General features: G+C 49.5%; 1 protein-coding gene across 1 annotated transcript; it reads right to left on the bottom strand.

Moving 5' to 3' along the window:
• Positions 1–698: 698 nt before the first annotated feature.
• On the bottom strand, positions 699–2,567 carry LOC136490034 (amino acid permease 3-like). The gene is made up of 3 exons (XM_066486534.1): positions 2,038–2,567; positions 1,605–1,962; positions 699–1,491 (listed from the first exon to the last, which is right to left on the bottom strand). The coding sequence occupies exons 1-3, from the start codon at positions 2,448–2,450 to the stop codon at positions 853–855; spliced, it is 1,410 nt and encodes a 469-aa protein (XP_066342631.1). The 5' UTR covers positions 2,451–2,567; the 3' UTR covers positions 699–852.
• Between the last annotated feature and the right edge of the window lie 8,259 nt (positions 2,568–10,826).

Below are 10,826 nucleotides of genomic sequence, written 5' to 3'. Positions count from 1 at the left end.
GATGCCAACAACCTCACGCCGTGGAAGGCGTTGTCGCCGGAGTGCGCGCAGCACGTGCGGGACTACGTCACCAGCGCCGCCTACCGCTCCGACCTCGAGCTCGTGGCGCGGGACTCCGCCGCCTACGCGCGCGCGGCCTCCATCAGCAACACCACCTACGCGCGCGCGGGCTTGGGGAATTGGCCACAGTAGACACCTGGGAGATGGAGAGTGGGGCTGGGTCTAGGAGCCCGTGATTGCTTGATTTTGGTTTTACAGCAGAAATCAAGACACATATTGACAATCGAACTTCGAGAAATTCAACTAAAAACCGAAAAAACAGTACGTTTAGTTGGGTTCGGTTTTCGAAAAAAGTACCCAGTCTTAATGGTTGGGTTCGGGTTTGTAACAAGGGCGCGCTTAGTTGCCCCCAGAGGTGGCGCCGCCCGAATTCACGGTAGCGTAGCATTTTGTTTGTATTTCATAATAATTATTCAATCGTTGACTAATTAGGCTTAAAACGTTCGTCTCGCAAAGTACAACCAAACTGTGCAATTAGTTTTTGATTTCGTCAACATTTAGTACTCCATACATGTACCACAAGTTTGATGTGATGGAGAATCTTCTTTTTGCATAGTAGCAAAGTTTGGATTATGGGTGAACTAAACATGGCCCAAATTAACTTTCGCAGGAAATACTAGAATCTACAAGGAGCTATATGACAAAATGCCACACAAGTTGAGTGGCTTTGTTTTTCATTTTGTTATATCTTACACCCCAGCCAGGACCCACAGTTAATGTGTAGGACCCCTACCAGTAGGTAGGTACACTAGTCATGTGCACGGCACACGCCTCGTTGGGGCCCTATCTAAACTAGCCGCTGAACGGGCGATACACCTTGAGCGCGCCGATGACGTCGGCGATGGATCCGGCGGCGGCGGCGACGGACACGACGAGACAGGCGGCGCTGAGCATCTGGAGGCAGATCCAGTGCGTGCTCCCTCTGCGCACGCTGCGCTGCACGACGTACATCTCGATGGGGAAGTAGACGGTGAGCGGCCAAAAGGAGACGGCGCCGAGGAGCCCCACGACGTCGCCGAAGAAAGGGAGCAGCATGGCGACGACGGTGGTGAGGCAGACGAACGCCGTGCGCCAGGCGAGGCGGAACGCGCTGAGCTTGAAGGGGCCGACGCGGCCGAGCTCCCGGGCGATGAAGGCGCTGTCGGGCCACGTGGCCGCCGCCCACTTCTCGACGAAGGCGAAGAGCGGCTGGCAGAAGACCTGGTAGGCCCCGACGAGGTGCACGACGATGGCAACGTTGGCGATGTCGAGGAGCCAGAAGGGCTCGTAGAAGCCGAACCCCGTGAGGAGGTTGTCCGGCGCCGCGTCGCCGAAGGCGGCGTAGCCCATGCACCCGCACAGCATGTAGAACACCGTCGTCGTCGCCACGCTCACCATCGTCGCCCTCTTCATCACCTTCGCCTCCGACGGCGGCGGCGCCTTGATCGTGTCCTGAACAAACAAGCATCCGGTAGATACATGGTCAGGAACAGAGGAACAGAGCAGCGGCAGCGTAAAACTGTTGCAGGTGATCAGAACAGAGCAAGTAGGCTTTTCTTTCTTGCCTGGATCTCGATGAGGATGATGGAGTAGGAGTATGCGAAGGCGATGTTGCCGAAGGCCTGTAGGCTGCGCCAGACCTTCTCCGTCGGAGTGACGCCGGCGCCGATGCTGATCCCGGTGAGGCTGCCCTGGAACCCGCCGTTGGCGACGGTCTGCATGACGCCGAGCACGAGGCCGATGGTGGAGTAGGTGAAGGACATGACGGCGGCGACGATGGAGAGCCACCATATCTGGTCGAAGTCCGGTATCTGCGAGAAGACGACCTCGGCGACGCCGAACAGGATCATGTACGGGTTGCTGGAGCTCCGGCACGCGTGCCGGTGGCCCTTGGCGTGGAAGCAGTCCGCCCTCTTGATCGCCCTGCAAATTCAGATGATGAGATTGAGATAGAAGTAGTGGAGATTGGTTAATTAATTAATCAAAGCAATTACGTACAGCATGCTGATGGATGCGGCGATGGTGTAACCGATCGCGACGCCGAAGAGGTTGGCGTACTGGATGGCGCCACAGAGCGTGACCTTGGCGCCGCCGAGGCTGGCGCTGACGGCGTCCATATAGGTGTAGTTGCGCTTGCCGGCCACGGGGTCGCCGGAGCGGTAGCATTCGGCGAGCAGCGTGGACGTGTAGTAGATGACGACAGCGAAGAGCAGCATGACGGCGGGGCCGGCCGCCCAGCCCAGCTGCGCGATGGCCCACGCCAGCGACAGCACCCCGGAGCCGATCACAGCCGTGATGATGTGCGCGCTCGCCGTCCACACAGTGCCCGTCCGCCGCGGCCGCCCGTCGTCGTCGCCGCCGCGGGCCTCCACCAACGACACATCGTCGAACGGGGCCTTCTTCGCCACCATTTCTCCGCCCGATAGCGATAAGAGCCTACTACTCCTAGCGGTGGTGTTCTTGATCGGCTAGCGCTTCGCTCTCTTGTGATTGATGGTTTTGTGATGTGTGGGAATGAACGGGGAAGAAGGGGAGGGGAGGTATATATAGAGACGAGGAGACGGCGTGTGGGTAGCGTGCCATGGCTGCCCGTGGCCGGGCGTCCGCGTGGATGGTCAGCCAGAGCATCATCAGCCATCAGGAAGGGACATGGCTTTTCCAAGCTCCCAATACATCCCTTCCACTTGGCGCTGCCAACGGTGGCACCTGGCACCGCTCCTATGGCCACCTCCATGCAGACCACTCTTCCAGTCTTCCTACACACTCCTTCGTAGCCTGCCAGTGCTAGGGTAACGACTAACAACCTTGTCTTTATTTCTCCTGCAGTCAGCGCTCTCTGTCTTTTGCTAATCACTCGACGGTGCAAATAAATGTCTAGAAATCCGAATTATCTGAATCCATATCTGTTAAAACTTGTAATATGGATATATGTATTCGTATCCAAAACGTAGATATTAAATGGATGTATCCGAATTTGTTTTTCAGTATTTTTCTCTATCTGATTTCCAAATCCGTATTTGAAAAAGAAAATAGGGCATATCTGACATGTATCTGTTTGCGCGAGGAACAGAATCTATTCAAAAGTTTCCTCTCATGACTAGTGACTAATTATTTAATTTTAATATTACTAATGATGCATTGAAACTATTTAGTAGTATATCTTAAGTAACTTTTAATATTAATTTAATACTATTAATGATACATAGATATTAAAATAATTTTAGTAATTTTCTAATTTAGTTTAAATCTAATTTGTTGTTGCAAATTATTTTAATACCTTAGATTTTTTTGCTGATGTAAATTATTTTTATATAATTTTTTGATTTCATGATAAGTATTATATTAATAATGATTGATTAATAGATATACTTAATTATTAAATATTAATTTATAACTATATTATTTTTTATGATTATTCTTGTCTATAGACCTACATACGTTATTCTCTATATTGTGTAGTAATTTTGTAATCATACTGTAATTGATAAAGCAAAATGGCTACATGTTGTCTACCTTTATTGTTTAAATTTCTTTATTTAACTTATTATTTTATTAAATAATATCCATTATAATTTAGTTTACTATATTGGAGACTATTAGAAGTGTACTTTGATTTTATTTCACTTTGGTTATTGATGAACTTAGTAATAAAATTATATTCATTATGTTGAATTTAACAATATGCACTTTGAGTTGAATTAAGTGAATGTCCGAATAAAAATTTGAATCCAAGACATTCGTTTTGTATTCGTATTCGAAAAGATCATTATCCGTATTCGAATCCGAATTAAAATGCGGTAAAAGATGGCACCAGGATCCGATTCCATGCGAATCCGATCCGTTTCCATCCCTACACATATGGGTGAAAATGGTACGGATATTTTTCAACCGTATTCGAGACCGAATCTGTTTAGAGGGGTTGTCCGTATCCGAGTCCGGATATTCAAATACTCAAATCGCATATTTATGATGTCGATATTCAATCGTATCCTATCCGGCATGGTTGACACTATCCGTATTCGGATTCGAATCCAGACAGAAATATGAAAACAAATGTAATATCAATGATATCTGTTCGTATCTGATCCGTTTTCATCCCTACCTACACATACTCCATACATTCTGATTTCTAAATTATATAAAAGTTACGTGTCTACTATACAAAAGCAAGAACAAACTTACAAATTGTAACGGAGGGAGAAGGTGAAAAAAAAAACCAAAACGACTTACAATTTGGGCTGTGTGTGATACGTGTATTCATGTTGTTGCACTAGTTTGTGTCACGCACGATATGTAATCGCTGTGTGAGCGAGGTGAGGACATAATGATTAGAAGGTTGAGAGGATAGGGCGTGACATGTTTGGAGGAAAAGAAAGGCAGAGGCTTTTCTGCCCTCAATTGAGATGAGCGAGGAGGGAGTAGGCCAAGACCCAAGGCGATGTGGCCTGTGCGCCCAACAGAGTACAGATTGGGCAACGGCATGCATGATGGCCACATGGTATGGTTCACAGTTCATCACACATGCGTGGTTTGGTGCCAATTGTGTTTCGTTTCGGGCTGTTTGAGTTGAGTTCCTTTTATGTGTCCGCAGCATTTCCTGAATGAGCTATGTCATGCATGTGCAAACTAAGGTCCCCTGCCGAGTTTGCGAGCGTTCACACGCAAACTAGCTAATTAAGGAGCGCATTATTGCTTATACACAGATGCTATATGCAGCGAAAGCAAAACATGACACTTCTTTCCAGAGAAGGGTGCAGTGCTACACGGGGATGAGCGGCACTGCGCCAGGGTCAATCATTGGTCACTACCAGAGCATGCATATGTACTTAAGTACTAGTCATCCTAATAGATTGAAGGAGTTCAGTGTCACATTCGGAGAACCAATTAGAATGCTGTGGACTAATTGCATTTTGCGGATCTGATGCACTTGTGTTTTTGTTTGCAGAATCCAATGTGCAAGATAAAGAAGCAGAAAGCTACAGTAATTTGCTTGACGAATTCTAGTTCGTCTGATTTTGATTTTACCCCAACCATCGCGACCGTCAATCTTTGTTAAACTAGAAGCAGCGCTCACAAATGGCATGGCCTCTCTACTACAGCTAGCAGTAATATGGCAGGAATGCTCCTTCATCTGGCACGCATTCTATTAGTGCCAAATGATTGATTATTTCCTTCATAGGGCAGGAAATAACGACTGATTAATTAGTTACTCTACGGTAGGGTAGTAGTGTATATGGGCGTGGGGTTCACTGAACGGTACACCTAGCGCCCGAACGTCCGGCGCTAGGACGCACCTCCAAATAGCACCCACGTACAGAAACAGCGTCAGCATGCGTGCGCGCGTCCCCATCCATGGCCTATCTCCTCCACACCCCCATCCCGCCCCCACGCTGCCACGCGCTCCCTCTGCAAGCCACCCTGCCACGCCCGTTTCGCACTGCACGCGCGGCCTGCACCGTCCGAGCGACAAGAGGGGAAAGGCACGTACGCTTCCGATTCAGAAGGGCTTAGCCGCGGCGTCGTATGGATGCCCTGCCTGCTCCGGGAGAGACGATGCAGCAGAAGGTGGGGAGGAGAGATGCAATAGCCGATCTACTTTTAAAACATCCAAATACAATAGTTGCAACATACGTCTAAAGGCAGTTGAAACACTTGAAACATACTTCTGAAACACTTGAAAAAAGACCTGAAACACACTTGAAAACTATGGCAACCATATGCAACATCTAAATAAAACACATGCAACGTATGTGTGTGTCGGTGTTTTGGATCGGGGGATCCTCAACCAACTAGTGAATTTGTGCTGCGTGTTCCCAATCTCGGATGGTGATGCAAAGAGACACAAGGCTTATACTGGTTCAGGCAATTGGTGCCCTACGTCTAGTCTGAGAGATCGATCTTATATTCCTTGCACCGAAGTGCTTGTAGTAGGGGGTTACAAGCTAGGTGAGAGAGGGAGCTAGTCCCAAGTCTCGGCGGGGAGTGATGTGGGCTGCTTGAGACATTGCTCTCAGGCGGCAGGGAAGTGTGCGTGTTACAGGGTGTTGTTCTTCGTGAGTGCTTCCCTCCCCCCCATGAAATGGCCCAAGTCCTTTCCTTTTATAGTTTGAAGGGAGGACAATGGTAGTACATGTGCTAACTACACGGCGTCGTGCGAACAGAGGCGGCGTGTCTGAGCCCTGTAGCATGTTCCTGTGGCGGTGTGGTCGTCGGAGTGGTCCGTCCTTGGAGCGCTGGGGCGACGTGCTGGTCACATCCGATCCTATGCGTCATGGGAGCTCCAGGGCTGCCTCGGAGCGGGTGTGGCAGTCAGCGTGTGGGTCGCTGTGGATTGACTACGCGCGAGGTCGAGGCTCGGTTGGTGCCGAGGCCGAACCGCGGTGGGGGGTCTCGGCAAACGTGAATCCCGAGATAGCCGAGACCCTGGTGTAGAGTGCCGAGGCCTAGAGGGAGCAGTCGATCTGGTACACTGGTTCGGAGGCGATGATGACCCGGGCCAGACTTCCCATGCCATGTTGTCTTCGGGGTGGGGATTGCGGGGCACAGTGCGGGCGCTGATCGTGGGCACAGCGCCAGAATACAGTGGCCGGTAATCCTCGCCGCGCCCTGTCTTAGCCGGTATGGTGTTGATGCGACTTCTTGTCCCGTCGGCCACTCCGTGGTGTCGAGCCGCCGTCCGACTGAGATAGCGGGAGTGGTTGACGCATTAATAGGACGTGACATGTTGTCGGGAAGACCGGTCGAGGCGGGAGCGACGGGTTGTTGACAAGCCAGCCTCGAGCGATACGGAGAATAGCTGTCTCATTCGAGGCTGTACGCACGGGGCCTCGGGCGAGACAGAGATTGGGCTCCTTGCTGAGGCCTTCCGCGAGAGGCCTCGCGCGAGGCGGAGATTTTGTCAGGGCACCGAGACCTCCTGTGCGAGGCCTCAGGCGAGGCGGAGAGCCGGTGATGAACCCATGGCTTACCTTCTGGCTTCGTTGTTGATGGGATTTAAGTGACTCTTTTGGTGTACGCTCGGGGTACCCCATTCTATGGTACCCGACAGTAGCCCCCGAGCCTCGGGGGGAGTGCGTGAACTCTCCCTGAGGGTTTGTCGAGACTTGGCTTGCAGCCGCTCCTGTAGGGATTGTGTTTTGCTTCTTGAGGTTTCGGTGGGTGCGCGTGAGCGCACCCGCTGGGTGTAGCCCCCGAGGCCCTGGAGGAGTGGAGTCATTCCTCTAGGGGCTTTTTTCGTGTTTTGAGTGAGGAGTTTTTATCGTATTTGCCAAGCCCACAAGTGTGAGTTCGGGTCACGGGGTCTCGGCAAGGTTGCAGGAAGAGCCCCCTAGCCTCTGCATGGAGCAAGAGGTCCGTCAGGGGTTCCCCTAGCTTTTTGTACGACCCTCACGCTTCCTTTTTGCTTGGAAGGAGGGGTGGAATGTGCTAGGCTACCCTCGGTGGGCACGAGCGTTGGCACTTCTAGTGAGCTGTTATCGGGTAAGTCCGAGTGGAGGCCCGTGCCCCGTTCGCTAGGGGATGGCTAGCGGTCCAGAGACACACTCCAAGAGTACCAGAGGGTTTCTCTAGTGGGTGCCGAGGCTGTTCGCTGGGCCTCGATGGCTCGGCGTCTCCCTACGGTGGGATCCCATTCGGAGACCTCCCTGCCGGTCTCGAACACGACTTAGGACGCCCCGAGCTACTGTTTGCTCGGGCCTCGGCCATTCGTGGGCTCGCCCATAGTCGTCCCTGACTCTGTTGCCCTGGGGCGACTATCGAAACCTTAGGGGGCCCAGCCTTCGAACCCCTAGACCGTAACGGGCTCGGTGCCCTTTATCGTATTTGTAATGAAACTTCTAGTGCGGGCTTAGGTCGTTTGTCTTTGTCTTGGGTGTAGGAGGAGCCCCCGAGCCTCCGCCCGGAGCGAGAGGGCGGTCAGGGGTCCCCTGGCTTTTTTGTTCGACCCCCACATATCCTTTTCGTTCGGACAGAGGGGTTGTTTGCCGAGCCCATTCGGGTGCGAGCCGGAGCCGTTGGGTCTCGGCAAGGTTGCAGGAAGAGCCCCCTAGCCTCTGCACAGAGCGAGAGGGCCGTCGGGAGTTCCCCTGGCTTTTTGTACGCCCCTCACGCGTGAGGGTTTGTTTGCCGAGGCCCCTTTGGGCGCGAGCCTGGGTCGCGGGGTCTCGGCAAGGTTGCAGGAAGGGTTCCTGTAACAGAACCGACCAATTATACGAAATTAAGTAAGAAAATCATCCACCAGAGCAGACGATTGAGCAAACTTAAGCCCGTATAACCCGGTAGTCCGTGAAATCACGAAGGATTTCAAACCAACTCGTGTCCCAGCCATGATCGTAATAAGTTTAGCGGTCACCATCACATATTACATAAAAGTTCGCAATCTCAAATACATCAGAGTTTCAACATAGTTATTACAAAACCAGTTCGAATGAAAGTAGCGGAAGTCATTTGTTCAAACCACACACACACGCGGAGTTTAAATATAGTGCCAGCGAATGATCATCTCCAACAAAAGCATCAGATGAGACGTAAGGAATGACCATGCCCATGGTCCTAAGCATCACCCATCGCAGGATAAAGGCAGTTGATACAGTAGCCGTAATACATCTGCCCATCTGCAACAAGTGGGAATAAAACCCTGAGTACGAGAAGGTACTCAGCTAGACTTACCCGACATAACCGAAAATAAATGACACCAAGGATTATGAAGGGCTTTATAGTAGGGTAGCTGACTCATTTGCAGAAAGAAGCATTTTTAGCATTTCAAGAACCTTTCTAAAAGCATTATTGCCAAGTTAATTATTATTAACCTGTCAACTAGATTTGCACCTATACTAGAGTAAACATGTGATTAAGCAGATAATGATAACCAATGATCATTAACAACTTCCATACTGTCATATTCATTATAACTGTCCAAGTGTTCCATAAACATTTACTACGATGAAGTAACTCAAGTCAAGTGCTCACTATCCAGGAGCGATGGCGATTCGAATCGATTCCTAACCAGCTGGTGATTTGTTCCTTACACAAACCTCACTCACCCGCTAAAGTGAGATATTGATCACCGAGCCAACTTTCCAGGTATCTCGAGTTTGCCAGGAACCACATGTACCCGGGGGCCGACCGACTGCACTTTGGTCTTATCATCTTGCCCCCGTCCGGTCTCAACTTCATTTAACACTTAGTTATACCATGACTTCATAGTCATCCAAGCAGATCCAGGTAACCACCTATAGCTCGCAGGTGACAGGAAATCACCCGACTTCTACCGGTCTAAGCCAGCTAAGCATTGACTCGACTGCGGATACCAGGGTAACAAGGATATAGTATAACAAAGGTAAACAAGGTATAATGCAGCAACGGTTGCAAATAACTCCTGAACGTAATGCATCAATTGAAGTAAAGCATTTAATTAAATAATTGCAAACTGGGAGAAAAATGCTCTGGGGCTTGCCTCTCTCGAAGGAGCTCGGACGGTGATCGGGGCACTCCGGAAGTTCCTCAACGTCCTCCTCGTCGGCTTCTGGCACTTCCTGCTGCTGCACCTCGAGCTGCTCCTCGGGCTCCTCGGGTATGACGACTGGGTTCTCGGTTTGCGATCCTGTATGATGCAATGCGCGTAAGTGATTATGCAAACGGTGCATCAAATGAGATGAATACAATGGATATGTTTGAATGCAAGGTAGTCAACATCATCCAAGAAAACATACTACAAGCACATGTCATCTACTGCATTCTCTTCTACTACCCATATGTTAAGTTAACATATCTTATGAAATGCTTCAAAGATACACCAAAGCTTTACTAATTTCTTAATCACACTTAAAGCAACACTTGCTTAAACCCTAATTAATAATAGGTTTGAATAGCAACATATATTTCTGATGCTCCTAAAAATCTGAGAAAATTACAGTAGCATAATACTACCCTAAACAGACTACCATAAAAATTTCATGGCATTTGGATAAGTAAACTATCCTACACAAAAATGACAAGCTATAGCATAAAAATGAGCATGAAATTACTTTGTACTATGAAAAGTGTCAAACAACAGAATTAATATTTTTCCTAGGTTCTTCATAGCCTATAATGACTGTCCAAAAATTACCACATGCATGTTTTATACAAAGTTTGCTCTCTAGCAAAAATAACAAAAATCAGCCATTAAAGGCACTTGAACTACACCTCAAAATTTTCCCACAGCACATGCATGAAACATATTTTTCCTAGGAAGTACATGACATAATAAGATTAACAAACTTGGAATCATATTTTTCTGAAGACTATAGATTTTTCTACACATTTTTCAAGTTATCAGCAATATCCATGATCAAATAAAATCCTACAGAAAAGTATCCCTAAAATGACATGCAATAATTTTCCCAAGTAGATCTGGTGATAAGGAACCTAGCAAATTTTGTTTCAACAAATTTGGAGCAAGTTTGATCACCCAAACATTTTTCAAACCATTTCAGATTTCAATTAACAAATAATAAATGAAAATCAATTCATTTAAGAAATACTGGGCCGGCCCGTGGGGAACAGCTGGCCCATGGCCGCAACTGGCCCACGCGGACCGAGCGAAAGGGGAGCGCGGCGGCCTGGCAGGCCTGGCTGGCGGAGGCAGGGTGCCTCGCCGGGGCGCGCGCTGGCGCGACGGCGCGGCTCGGCCAGCGGCCGGAGGCCATCTCCGGCCACGGCAGCGCAAGCAAGCGAGCGCAGGAGATGTGCGAGGAGAAGGCGAGTTCGGTAGGGTAGCTAGGCGAGGCTAGAGGGGAGAAGGAAGA

Source organism: Miscanthus floridulus, chromosome 10, assembly GCF_019320115.1.
Source record: "Miscanthus floridulus cultivar M001 chromosome 10, ASM1932011v1, whole genome shotgun sequence".
Classification (NCBI taxonomy): domain Eukaryota; kingdom Viridiplantae; phylum Streptophyta; class Magnoliopsida; order Poales; family Poaceae; genus Miscanthus; species Miscanthus floridulus.
The sequence above is the reverse complement of the archived record's forward strand: the minus strand, read 5'-3'. Positions and strand labels throughout refer to the sequence as shown.

Excerpts from the sequence above, each read along its gene's own strand:
- LOC136490034 (XM_066486534.1), bottom strand. The coding sequence starts at position 2,450 with ATGGTGGCGAAGAAGGCCCCGTTCGACGATGTGTCGTTGGTGGAGGCC. Across the intron at positions 1,963-2,037 it reads GCCGCATCCATCAGCATGCT|GGCGATCAAGAGGGCGGACT; the intron begins GTACGTAATTGC and ends CTGAATTTGCAG. Across the intron at positions 1,492-1,604 it reads TCATCCTCATCGAGATCCAG|GACACGATCAAGGCGCCGCC; the intron begins GCAAGAAAGAAA and ends TTGTTTGTTCAG.